Genomic DNA, 14,234 nt, shown 5'->3' on the forward strand with positions numbered 1-14,234 from the left:
AACAAACCAAGGAACCAAAGATTCAGAGCAAAGACTTGAGAGAAATCATCAGAAAATCCATGTGACAAAATGGGATGGACAGGAGCAGAGGTCTTTGGTCTTTCTATCTTCTCTAAAGTTTTGGTGAGCAGTAGAAAAGCAGCAAGGCACTAATTTGAGAAATGGCTTGAACTTATTAATTCTCATTCATGTTAGGTCTTGATAGATGCAGAGAAAGTCTGACTTAAATGAAATAGGATAGCTCCCTAATTCGTGATATCCACCCTTGGCAGCAGTGCACACTGGTAGAACKCCTGAAATGGGGAATATCTCTGCACCTGAAACTGAGAAGCTGATTTATCTCAGCTGGACTGAACTAATCTTACTCCTTTTGCTTTTCTTTTCCTGTCCCATCAGACCTGCTGAAATGAACAGGAGAGMCTGTTGCCCTCAGACAAAAATCAGAATCTTCACAAATCACTGCTCTGGCTACYAAGCATTCATGTAGCAATCCATCATTCATGGATTCATGATGTCTTCTCATTATTCTGGGCACAAATGCTGGATTTTGAACTGACACTTAAAATGAAAACCAAAGCTGGCATCAACACCACCGGCACATGTGTGTCACCACCATGTGTGACATCTACTCACAGCAGAGACAGAGGATCCTCTCCCAGTCACATGTACTGGTAGAGAGCATGAAGRAGGAGAGATGGTAGGAATTACTGTCCTGCCCTCATGGCAACAAGAGATCGGAATACACCATAGGTTTCCATGAAAACTGGATTTTTTCAGTGTGGCCGTTTTTTTTTCTTGTATGTTTCTCGCAATCTTCTGTCAACTTCCTGCTGAGGTTTCTCATGGAATCTGCTTGTCTCCACTTCCTTGGCCACATCTGCCTGCATTTACAGGGAGCTCAGGAYCCTCTAGGAACAAGTTTTTTGGTGCTTGCTCCAAGTCTCCTTTTAGCCAAAAACCTTGACTAAAATCCACAATAACTCTCTGATGAATTCCTCTTCCTTAAAACCATTATTAATGCTACMATGACCCAGAAATAGAAGAATTTGTCAGATCAAAGAACAATGATCAGACATGGGGTAATGGGGAAAGTCTCCCTCCAGATGCAGCATGGAAGAACCATGTAAGGGGAATGTGAAAAGCAGCCTCCTTTGGGAACAGAGTCAGACAGAGCCCTGCTCTGCTGGCTCCCATTGACACGCCTGGAAATTGGACACAAGAAGGATTGTACTGCCATGACCCGAAGCAGATGAAATGGGATTTCATTCACACCCTGGTATTTCCATGCCCTGGCTTAAAAATTCAATGTCTGAGCACAGGAATGACAAAGTGGTGTTACAAAACTCCAGAGTAAACTTTCTGGACAACATCCAGTTGCATTCTTCTGAATAAAATTACAAGTAACCATTTCCCTCCAAGCTGGGGAAAAAAACCTTGCCCCAGTCCTTGGGTGTGATTGAGGGCAGACTTGARGTGCTGGTGCCAAGTGCAGCATCTCAGATCACGCCCTGCCCTTGGCCTGCTCGGGTGGTGCTTTATCCTCTCACCCTTTAAGGACTCAGACATTTCCATATGCTTTGTACTCCTGCCAATACTATAACTTGATTTTTTTCTGGTGTCTGAATATTGAGGGTTTGCTCTATGACTTTCTGCCTCTGAAAGAATTCCCTCCATGTGCTGGCACCTGTGCTCGGTGATAGCCAGCTGTATCCTTTCTTCTTCATTGTGCYGTCACCTTTGTGTACCAATAGTATTTTTTTTACTTCTGGAAAAAAAAATGGATGCTACCCCTGAGATTTATCCCCATTAGTCCCCATCAGAAGGGAGAAAATCTTCACARAATAGTTCTGGTGGCTACTTTTCCCCCTCAACTCCAAGACACTGAGCTTATTCTTCACTTCCAACACAGGTCCTCCTCAAGAAAGGATCTGGAGTATCCCTGAGAATTAGAGCATTCAAGGAAGGGATGGGAAGGGACAAAGAAGCTGGGATGGGATGGTGGGGTTTGCCTCACAAACAATTTCTTGGGTTTTTTCCCACCCAGAAAAAGCAAAGCCCGGCCCATGCTATGCTATGGGACTCAGCCCAAAGGGCCATGAGGGTCCATAAGGGCAGCATCAAGTTATATAGAATCACTGAATCCCAAAATCATAAAACAGTTTGGCTTATAAGGGACCTTGAAGATCATCTATTCCACCTCCTCTGCCACAGGCAGGGTCACCTGTTTTTAAAGATGCCTCCTTTAATCTCCTCCTGACAGCCCCATTTCCCTGTGGAGCCTGCAGAGGAGCAGTCTCAGTGCACACTTTGGCAAGGAAAGCTCTGTGAACAGAGAATACCTCAAAACAAAAGTGCTGCTCTGGCACATGCGCTGTGTTTGGTAAAACCTTGAACTCAGACATTTGTGACTCGTTGAAGTTCTGTGGATGGGAATCCTGGGGGAGCCACCTCCTCTCCACCTCTGCAGGGTTTGCACGATGGCCACGGGATTTTCCTCCAGGGAAATTGGGAGWGGTTTTCTTGGGGCATGCAGTACCACACAGGTAAATAGAGTAAAAGTATTTTCCTTTTACTGTAGGGAGGCTGCAGAGGACAGGGGCACCTGGTGCTGCCTCCAGACTCCCCAGAGGCTGCGGCAGCCACTGGCTCTTGGCACAGAAAAGGCACTGCGGTGCTCCTGTTGTTTTAGAGAAATAATGGCTACAGACTGTGCTGCTCAGCTGGCAGCAATGGGAAAGCAAAGCTTAGGTTTAAATAAAACCAGAGTTTGGCAAATCTGAGATGGAAGTGCAGATGTGACTAAATTCCCTATAATTCCTTGACTCTGGAAGGTAAAGGAGTTGTTTTGCCTTCAGCCTGCTGGAAAAGGGAAAAGGCACCCCTGAGCCAAATTCTTTCCCTGAAATATGATTATTGTTGCTCTCACCTGATGATCAGAGCATCTCCCATCCTTCACCACCACATGTGCAGGTACAGATGATGATCCTGGAATGGGCATGGGATTGATTTCACCTCACTGAGAKAGTGTGTGTTACCAGGGGTGGGAATGAGCCTGAGCCAGCCTGGATAGGGCTTYCCTCACCAGCCTGGTCTGGGTGCCCAGCAAGGTTTTTATTCTCAGTGCCCCCTGATAAGATAGGCCTCCTCTGGCTCACTCTTTTTTTTTTTACCTCCTCTGACATTTGGGGCTGGTCTATACTGGGGATTTAATTCAAATTATTTGAGGATGTGAATTTAGAGAGGAATAATTATTCTTGATTAACTCCCTGTGTGGACAGGCTTGYTCCAAAATGAAAGTGCTTTATTTCAAATGGGTTTAATTGACTCCAAGAAAACCACTAGGTTGTTTTCTCTAAGAAAAAGAGAAAGGGTAGATACAAAATGAAGAATACTTTTTCCCCCTCAATTTGTTGAAAAATGCAAGGACTTATGAACATTATGCAAGTTTTAACTGAAAATTGCTGTATGTTATTATGTATAATTTGCACCTCTGATAAACTGCACGCTGTTAAAATTATTGTTCCATGAAAATAATTACACAGCAGCCAACATAATTAGACAAGTAGCACAAAATCAGAGGCAGAAATGTAGGGCGAGACTGTGACTGGGAGAGCTGTTTACAGGGAGGTTGCTTTGAGGTGTGTTTTATTCTGTCCACACATTCACACAGGGCCTGATTTGCTGAAACCAAAACTGATTACAGAATATAACGAGCCTTACAATAACTTGATCAAAAAAAGCTTCTCAGCTTTAGGATGAATTTTCTGTCCAAAACAAAAAGCAAGACAAAAGACGGATCTCAGAATAATCAATACTATTCTGGAGAAAATCAGAGATTGAGGTGCCAAAAAATGTCCAGCTACACCAACAGTGGAGGCACTGATGGTGCCCGTGGTACCCAGAAGGGAGAGCTGGTGCCAGGCAGGGTTCTGGCTGCCAAGTGTCACACATGGGCTCAGGCACTGATCTTGTGTCATGCATATCATTGAAATTATCTCAAATATCACCATTTGAGAATATTTTATGGGGACAGCACAGGATGCAGTGAGCAGTTTAGGGTGAAGAATGCTTAGTATGAATCCTGACCCAGCTCAGGTCATACCTTTGTTCACAGGGCAGAGAACTGCTCCCTGCCTTGCTGGATACCAGGACAGACCTGCCCAAATCCCTCCTCTTTCTAAATATGTGCTCTGTCTAGGTGCAAACCAGCCCAGCACAAGAATGTCCTCCTGGAACTAAAAAGTTTGCCTTTATGAAATTATCATCAGGGCTTCTTCATGTGATTCTTCCAAAAAAAAACTGTTGTCATAAGCAAATCAGCATTTTCTGTACTAAAACAATAGAAAAAACCCTGCAACCTGCCTAAAGCATTCAAAATTCTAGTGTGAATCAGTAGAAGGGAAATCTTATTCTGGGGCTTCCCAGAGAGTAGGAGCTACCACTGGTAGCCCAGTGGAAAACACAAACCACAGGCTTTTCCTTTTTTCCACCAGTACCAATCTGCAGTGAAGCAGTGAGAGTCAGCAGCCCCTGGAGCCCAGCCCTGGTTTTGAGAGCACAGAGGAACATGCTGGGATCAGGACAATACAGAGATTTACAGGACAGCTCATGTGCAGAAACAGAGCCCAGAACTGGAGCTTCTGCCATCACACCATGAGAAGTGGGAATCTTAATGCAGCCAGAGAATGTTTGTTTCTTTGCTTTTCTGGGATAGCTTTCATTATTGGCTTTCACTACCTCTTCTTTGCACAGATGGAAGAGCAATGAATAGACAGAGGATGATTATGCCACTCTTTCAAAACCTATTGCACATGTTACACATTTAACAGCTCAGCTGAGAAAAGAAATGGTAATATTTCCATATTTACCAACCCTTTATGTTCAAGGTACATAATGAACCTCTACTCACCCATACCAAGCCAAACCTTTCCCTTCTTCCTGAAGACAAATATCCTAATAAAATACATTCTTTTAATTGTCCAGCCCATCGAGCAAAACAGATCATGGCCAAGTGTGTTTGACTGCCCCTCTCACCATCCTGGTCATTTTTGCCARGTCCAGAATGAACAGGAGCAACTGTTTCACTTCTTTAGCCCACACACCCCAGCTTGTACTGGGAGGGAAGGCAGTGGGTGCACARACCTTACTATGGGGTGGAAATTGGGTGTGCCAGATGCAAACAACTGAACTCAGGAGCTCAGGAAAAATCCTCAGTGCCACGCTTTAAGTATGGCCTTAGTAATTCCAGTGACTTTCAGTAGAGCTTGGGCTTTCTGGGTCCTGAGCCATTCCCAAAACAGGACTTCAGGATGCTTTTGTAATTTTAGTCAAGGTGAATTTATGCTGAAGTATAAAGTCTAAATCCACAGTTAATTACAATGAAGAATAAATGGTTCTGAAGAGATTACGGAYGAGCTTTTGAAGGAGGCCTCTGAATTTTAAGTAACCAATTCTCTTTGAAAGTCACTGGATTTGGGCATCTAACTCCCTCGCTCACTTTTGAAGATCCAAACCAGGTTTAAAGCTCATTCTGTTAACAAGCCAGCCAATATTTCTTTCCTGGGAAAGCTGCCTTCTGTTATCCTAAAATTAAGACAACAGAGGGCTACATTTTTTGTTTTATTCTCCAAGGCTAATAATGAAACAATATAGAAATTGTGAAAAATAAACTACAGCAATTTAGATATTTAGTTTTCAAATCAGTTGACAGGCATAGCAAGGAAATGGTTTTACCTCTGAAGAAATAAATGTAATAAAATACTGTTTAAATAATGTTTAAGTGATGTGATGAAAGACGGGTTCACGAACCCTCTGTTATGTTAACAATTAGCAGTGCAGGACATGGATTTTGTTTAAGAAATGTGTACTGCTAATGCTGGGGTCAACATATGAATAAACAAGAATGGCACTGTGCACTAGAGCCAGACTCTGTTAATATCTGCTTGGTTGTCTGTGCTGCTTCATTTATCGTGCTGAGATCTGCTGCAGTTGGGTACTGTGTGCCCGTGGACCCACAGGCAGATATGGGCAACCATCCATGCTCCTGGCCACATTGAGACATCATGGAAGTTGMRATTGGATGAGCTTTAAGATCCTTTCAAACCCAAATCATTCTGTGATTYGTGGGCTGGAGTGACTTTCTTGCTCAGAGTGAGGAAGAGCCGCATGTCAGYGCAGTACTGAGCTCTGACCCGTGCTGTCAGAGCTTGGGGCACTGACCTGGGACCACCCCGGGAGCTTGTTCAGCTACAAACCAACCCTGCAATGCCAGCCAAGCCACTGTGCTTYCCTCTCACTTTCTCTTGTTAATCTTACTTACCTTGAGCCTCTCTCTTGCTGTTGGCCACGGTGGTACCCTGAGCCTGGAGTTGTCACTGACAGGAAAGATAAACTCCTTGGAGCTGGACTTCAGAAGACWCAGATGTCTTGGACAGTTTCCAATCCTCTCACTTCCAGCTGCATTAGAAAGCTGCTGCCYTTTTCCAGACATGTCCTTGGACAGCTTGATCCTCTGTCCTCCCCAAAAATAACTTGAGAATAGACAGGATTGCTGAAGCCAGGTCTGGGAATCGTGAGAAGGCTCTGCCATTTACAGAGATGCAGCTTTCATCTTCTTACACCTTAAACACTCTCTCAAGCTTTTGAATTTACAGTTGGGGATGATGGAACAGCTTGTTATCTGAGTCAAAAACAATCCTCTGGAATATTTGCTGAATGACCTAACTCACCAAACATTTCCAGGGGGTTTGCTATTTACATGTATGGAGTATGATCTCCAATTTCCATGCCGCAAACCACATAGAGGAAGCCAAACTTTGCTCCTGGAAGCTGGCTTGGTCCAGCAAAGCGTTGATGCACCAGTTCCCACCACGGGCAATGGAAGTTGAAGGTGTCCAGCAGCCACAGGGAGCCCATGGAGGGCAATGGGTGCTGTTTGGACCTCAGTGCAATGCCTGATTAGGTGACAGTCTGCCTCTAGGCAGAGCAAATATTCTTTCTCTTTCATTCCTCCTTTTTCTTTCTCTGTCTTAATGCATGTCGCTCTGATTTATTTTTTATTGAGATTAACAATGGAACAATACCACTTCAAATATTAAAAAGGCAAAGAAATGTAGGTACTGAAAAGGAAGGAAAATACCTCAATTTCAAGCCTAAAGATTACTTTGGGTCCCAGAGGAAGCAGAAGCAATTTAGTGGCTGATACCCTTAGCAAGAAAAAAGGTTGTAAGATTAAGACCAACTGCTGTTTGGATAAGTGGTTGGTAATTGCACATATCAGCAATTATGTGCTGTCATATCATTTTTCTGCTACCTTACTCCTCTCTTGTGTCCCGTCAGGGTTTACTTGGAATGACCCTACATCTATGGTCCTCTTTGGATTCACCTTCTTAATGTCATACCACAGTGCYTCACAAGTTCAAAGAAAAAAGAAGTCATTATTGCAGGAGGTGCTTGGTGGAGGTGCTCCTCTCCACAGATGTAGCTAGAGGCTACTGCTGTAATAACCAGGCTTCCAGGGAGAGAGGGAAAGAAAGGCCTTCTGAACTTGCAAAAACCCTCTTTGTCCTCCAGCCTTGCAGTGGGAGAAGGGGGTGTGTGAGGGGAGAGTTTTATGGGGAGAGGTGTGAGTGGGGTGTGAGGGGGGTGTCTCTGTGCGTGGTTCAGGTGCCATCCCACCCCAGAGGACATGGCACTCGGCTCCAGGTGACACTGGGGGTCTCGGGGCAGCTGGGTGCTCTGAGTCTTGCCTGGTCAGGGCAATGCAGATTGTATTGGATCCGCTTCAAATGGAGAGGGGAACCTTCTGTTCCATACGTTTAGGCTGCTCATAACTCCTGCCCCATCTGGGGACGTTTTGGGGGGTAACAGAGGCCAGCCCCTGAGCTGAGCTCTGGGGATCACTTCTGTAGCTTGTCAGAGGCTTTGCATCGCTCACAAAGGCAAACACCATCAGAACCACCTTTTTCCTCACAGAAGGAAGTGATTCCCCAGTAAAGTGTCAAAAGATAACAAAGTCTGTTCCAGCTAAACTCATCTGTTCGTTGCCTGAGGGAAGCCTCCAGCTTATATGGCACGGTGTGCTCCCGCGGAGCAGAAGATGTTTAGCTCACTAATCACGGGCAGGAGGTGTCAGTGTGGCTGCCTGCAGAGTGCCCACGGTGTGTCTGGAGAGGACAGGCACTCRCTGCCATTCCAGGGTCCCAGTGACCTGCAGTGATGCCGCTGAGGTCAGTGGCTTTACAGGGATGTAGAGGAGAGCAGGATTTKACACAGGGACCCCACCACAAAAGCAGAGAGAGCCCACCAGGGTGGGAAGCCCTGGGAGGACCAGCAAACCCCAGTGYCAGGCTGTGGGAGATGCCAAACCGCAGCCAAACGCAGGAGTCTCGGCAGTGATAGCGAGGTGCTACCTCACAGCTCATGGAAGAGCTAATACCCTTTGAAAAGCAGATAAAAGATTCATCAGCACAGATGAAGATATGAGGGCTTGGGCTCAGACAGCCTGTAGCTCCTGCCAAGAAATTGTGTGGAAGGTAGAAACGAATTTAAAAGGTTGAGTGGGGGCCAGCAAGTCAATAACTGAATAATCCCACCCAGATAGGAAACCAAAGCATAAACAAGAGTCTCCACGTACTGACAAGTTAGCACTGGTTGCACTCTGGAAAGGATCCTAAAATAACAGAGATTCCTGTAGACAGAATAAACACATCTCTCAGTTGTCATCCTGAGCAGAGGGTAATTGCCTAGATGTCTGATTGACTCGCTGCTAGAGCTAAATATGTACTTCTCTGACATGCTGTCACCTCCTTCGCCGTGCGTCTGAGATTTTTCAGTAAAGCACATCAGGAATCAAAGCAAATGTCCACAAGAAAAGATGCATCTCGACCTTGAACTTTAATCACTGGCAAAGGGCTGAAAATGTATTTAAAAAGAAGTGAAGTTACTGCATTCCTGAGAGTGACATTTAATCTCAGAATTCCYTGGGGCTTGTGCACATAGGAGCCAACCCCCCAGCAGAGGAGCAGGAGCTGCAGCCCCTATCTGGGAGTTGGCACGTGGCTTCCTGAGCTCCCCAGGCACCCCAGCAGGGTCCTTGGCTCCTCATCTGATCCCCATTCCTTTGCTGTGGTTTCCTTCTGGGTTTCCTCCGGCTTGTCTCTTCCCGGTTTGCACTCCTGGAAGAGAGAGAGGAGCAGAGTTCCTAAGTTAATCCTCCTTCTGGTTTTAGCAGCTCTTTTACCCTGAGCAACAGTGTTTGATGCCTTCTCAAAACCACCACAAGGCTCTTGGTTAGTGATTYTTATCAAGTGCTGAGTCCTGTCTATTCTGCGCCTGCTTTGCTCCCTTCCCACCTCAGAGCCAGTCTCAGTTTCCATTGTGTTAAACTTTTATTTCCAGAAATGTAAGAGAACCTACTCACAAGYCCTAACATTGGAACATGAATATGAATATTCAAAAAGTCTTGGAAGCTGCAGGGGGCTGGACAACTGTCAACACAATGCTGATTTTCAGAAGTGAAGTGGTCTGGCCAAATCCTAGGCTGGCCCARCTCCTTGGAACAATGGTGTGCTGGTTTAGAATTCAATTCATAGATATGAAAATGCTATACTAAATGCAATGAARTGTGAATTCATGAAGGTAATTGTTTTTTGACCCAATATTATACTCTAACATGTAAGAGATTGGTATTTTACTCCATAGTCTGTGACAGCTTTGGTACTAAATTCAACCAAAATTAACCTGATATATCACTCGTGAAACAAAGATGTTTGAACAACAGGCCTTTAAGGGGAACTATAAAAGAAAATTATCATTAATTGAAGGTAATTCTGAAAGAGGCCTGGTTCTAAGCCCTTGGTCTTTCATACTTTGCCTTTGGAGAAAAAAATTAGATCCTTGTCAGAAGGCACAGACATTTGATGTGTGATTGGAGGGAACCCTGAGCAAATCCATCCACTGGGTGCCCATGGTAAGGGAGTTGGAGCCAGGTGATTTTTAAGGTCTCTTGCAACCAAAATCATTCTACAGTTAACAGCAAAAGGATAGCCATGCACGTGGGGTAATCTGCTACAGCCCCTGCTGCCAAACTCACCCAGGAGGGCAGCCCAGAGCAGGAGAGCTCTGAGAAACTCTGCAAAGGAGCCGTAGCACGGGGTAGGTGGGAGCAAAGTTCTCTTTCCTCCCCTCATAAAAGGGACACTGGAGGCACAGGTGGGCTCGGGTACACTGCATGGCAGTGTAAACCATGCACCTCAAATCCGAGYTGGTAGCCCAAGAACAAGACTACCTTCTCTATCTCTCTGCATTTGAGAATTCACCCTGGAGGGTCAGAGGGAGGTTATGAGGGTGGTTTACAAACCTGTCCCCTCCCCTCACCTCCAGCCTGTGCAGGAAAAAAGCATTTTCTGACAGAAACTGTGAGGGAGCCATCACTTTGCAAACATTGCAAATATATATACCAAGCAACTTGTCTAATATATGTTCAAGATAAAAGTTTGAGATGTCAGAAAATTTTATCTGGGAAAAACCAGGCATTCATGCACAAGAGGATAACTTCAAACCTATCTACCCATCTGTTAACACCAAGCTTTAGGTAGATAGAGAAATCAAGCAGAAGCTAAAGCAGGCGGACACATGTGAAAGGATTTCTGAAGGCAGAACAGGACATCCGTGTACTGCTAAACCGAGTTTTGAAGGGAAGAGTGGCAATTACCCAGCCCATCCTGCTCTCCTCACAGGCATGGCCCCAGGAGTGAGCTGTTGCACTCAGCTGGGACAGGCACACGTGCCCTGGGGTCTGGGATGGCAGGATGGTACATCCCTGTGCAGACAGCTCTTCTTCTACCCAGGACGATCTGCTCATGACTCTCTTTTCTTTTAATTTAGGAATAATAGTACAACAACCCAGGGAGAGCTGGCTTGGAATGTGTGCAGAACAGGCAGGAATAATCCAGCCCAAGCAGAAGACGAGGTGCTCAGCTGGTGCTCTCTTGATCTGATTTCATATCACTGATGATCGGAAAAGAGCTCAGCRATTTAAAACCAGTATAAATTAGTTCTAGCTTACAGCAAATTCACTTTTCCTCTAAAATGGTATTTGTCATTAAGAACCTTCTCTCACAAAGACTGCAAAGCCAGAAGACTTCCTCCATTCATTTACATATTAAAACTCAACAGACAACGAAGGAGAAGCAATAACTGGAGATAGCAATAGTAGTTCTCTTAGTTAAGTTTATTAATTTTACTTTTTCCCAGTGAAGTCTACGCTCAACAAAAACTGGATTATTTGTATCAAGCACACTAACTGAAAGTGATTTAACACAGTCAAAAATAATGAAAAAATGCAATGTGAAGGAAATGTGTGGCCCTTCAAAAGGCAAGGAGCTTCATCAGTTCAGCTGGGCTGTATCTGCCACTCTGTAAGAGAAGAGATTTGTGCACAGAGCCAAGCACTGAGCAGCACCTCCAGGCAGTGCCCAGGTGCAGAGTTCAGCTCTGTCTCAGCAGCAAAGTTGGCTGTTCCAGCTTCATCTTCATGGTTGCCAAGGGGATGAGGGGTATTCTTTTTCACCCAGACCTATCTGCACAAAAGATGGATCCTGAAGATGGTATTTTAAACTTTCATTTTCCCTTCAAGTGAAATTTGGATTTATGTTTTTCTCTCCCATATTGTTCCACATTAACTGTATTCAACTACAGGGAGTATCAGAAAATATTACCTTAGCTTGAGAATARGTTTGCTCTCCAGTGACACCTTCCAATACTACTGATTTATAGCCTTTTACCGCATTGATCTGTTGGGAGATTTCGTCAGCTATATCTGACATAAACACTGTATTATTCTGTATTGCATTATACCCTAGAAATCCACTCAAATCCCTCTGCTCCCCAAATTAAAGCAATATGCATTACAGTGTCCTGATTTCCTTCTATTCTTGCKTTTGCATTTTTGTATCATGCTCTAGATTACTCATGTATATTTTGGCATAGGCATCTCCCTGCTCATTTAAGAATATTGCCTTTAATCTTCATTATACCTTGAAGCACACAAAACGCTGGCCCCAAAGGACACGTGGAGACTTTTAGTTCCCACAGCGGCTGAATTTCTGTGGAAGTTATTTAAAGCAAAMGTGGTGTTGTTCAGAAGCCCAGGCCTCGTTCCAGGGTGATCCCATGGACACCCACAGTGTCCCTGTGGTCTCACTGCTCCCTGCAGCATGTGAGGGTTCTCTGYCACTCTACAGATCACCACAGCTTTGGGAAGGGCCTCCTCCTTCCACAGTGGTGCAGACTGTGGCTCTGCAGCCGAAAGGTTTTGGTTGTGTGGCTGTGCTGAGGWGCCTGAACTCCTCAGTGGTTAAACRATGGAGTTCACTTGCCTGCAAGCAGCTTTTTGGTGGCAGAAATAGAGTAGCAGCTGTAGGTTGTACTCATGCAGCAAAAGATTGGGTGTGCTCATTGCAGCATTTTTATTCACTTCAAGCACATTCTGACCATCATGCAGCTATTGTATAACAAAACAAGACAATACCCAATAATATATCACAGAATCTGGTAGGATTTTTTTGGTCTGCATTACTTCCCARMTTTGTTCTGTGGTAGGAATCCATGSAGGTCCAATGTTTGCCCCAATCAGATACTAATGGTTATACTGGAAATGTATTCAGTTAGACAGAACTCTGAATTCAGTAAAACCAGGTGACCTATATGAAAGGTCAGGATACTCCTTGAAAGAGGAACTTCCGACTTTTSTGAGAGGGTGCATAGGCATGTTGGYTCAGAATTGGTCTGTTTGATAGCCAGTTTAGATAACCAGACATACKCTTTATTTTAGATTTTCTTGGACTATTACTGCCCCCAGAATGTGGACTGHAGCAAAGCTAGTAGAAAAAGATGTCTGTAATTTGGGAACAARTAATTCTTTCCACAGGTGGAGGGAAGGTACAGATTTTACTGCAGGYAATGCTGAGACCACCATATTCAAARTGAYCCCCTATTGTTGTCTTCTCTTATTTTCAAACARCCACTGGAAGTTATCTAAGATTTGCCTTTAAGACCTGAGCAGAAGAGACTCTGCAGGCAAGGAAAATTCATGTGCAAGCCATGACCCATCTCAGCAAGCACTGGTTTACGGGTCTCCTGTCAGCAAAAAAAATGGAATATTGATCATTGTACTTGGCAAGGAGGAGCCTTTGTATAAGGCAAAGCAGAAGCTGAAGATAGCTTGACCAAAAACCCTGATACCTGAAGTCAAAGGGGAAATGTGTCTGCACCTTCCACATCAGCACAGGAAACTTCCTTCTCCACTTGTATTTGGGCAATGCCCTCCTGCAGAGCCACTGCTCCGTCCAGCATGCTTCAGTCACAGCTGGTGATGTGAAACTTTCCTTGCAGGACCATCATACATCATTCTGTGAGGACAGCATGTCCTGAAATCTCCCATAAAATGACCCTCGGTGGCCTGTTCCCATTCAAGAGCAAAAGATTACTTCYGAAAATTAATAAAATTATGTTTCCAACCCAAACAGAAGAGACCTACTTCTTCTGATGTCCATGGGGCAAGGATCAAAAAGAACAGACAGCTAGAATAGGGCAACAAAAACAGTTACATTGTGCCTACAAGAGCAAGTAAAATACCATTGCATATTTATTAAGATTTGTTCAAAAGTATGGAAAATTCCCTCCAGTAACATARTGGGTGATAATTCAATTTATTTGTTTTTAAGGCATGAAGACWAGCTTTAATTTCCCTCAACTGTGCCTCTATTATTATTAATCTACTTATCTTCTAAAAAGATCATCTAAACTACACTTCAATAGGGAATGTGATCTTTGGCCATGTAGGGCTTTGCAATTATCCAGTTCTGAATGAACTTGTTGTTAAAACATTTTTTAAGTCTAATGAAAACATTAGATCAATTCCTCGCAGTGATAGCTGTCATTAAATCAATAGTGTGTGTAAGTCCATTATGCTGATATTTGACATGAACYGCAGAAGGTCTGCTAACAATGAAACCATACTGAAGTGTGTCCTCTGCTAAGCATATTTTATATGAGATAAAAATCTGTTAAGTCTACAGTAACTGAAACTTTTCTTCTTTAACTAAAATAAACAGAGATGTGAAATGTTGCTGTAACTCACACTAAGACCACCATGATCACACGGGTTTTGGAGCTGGTCCTTTTATCACACCTTTATCACAGCTGTGCTCTCAGATCAGTCAAAAAAGCTT

General features: G+C 44.2%; 1 protein-coding gene across 1 annotated transcript in view; it reads right to left on the minus strand.

The window, feature by feature from the left end:
* Positions 1–14,234, minus strand: part of CNPY1 (canopy FGF signaling regulator 1) — a 37,148-nt gene that overhangs the window by 22,718 nt on the left and 196 nt on the right. The window contains exon 2 of the mRNA XM_057371087.1: positions 7,313–7,414. Coding sequence (XP_057227070.1) covers positions 7,313–7,414 — 102 coding nt within the window. The remainder of the gene's footprint in view (positions 1–7,312; positions 7,415–14,234) is intronic.

Source organism: Malurus melanocephalus, unplaced genomic scaffold, assembly GCF_030028575.1.
Source record: "Malurus melanocephalus ecotype Western Australia unplaced genomic scaffold, MMel_1.1 scaffold_140, whole genome shotgun sequence".
NCBI classification, from domain to species: Eukaryota; Metazoa; Chordata; class Aves; order Passeriformes; family Maluridae; genus Malurus; species Malurus melanocephalus.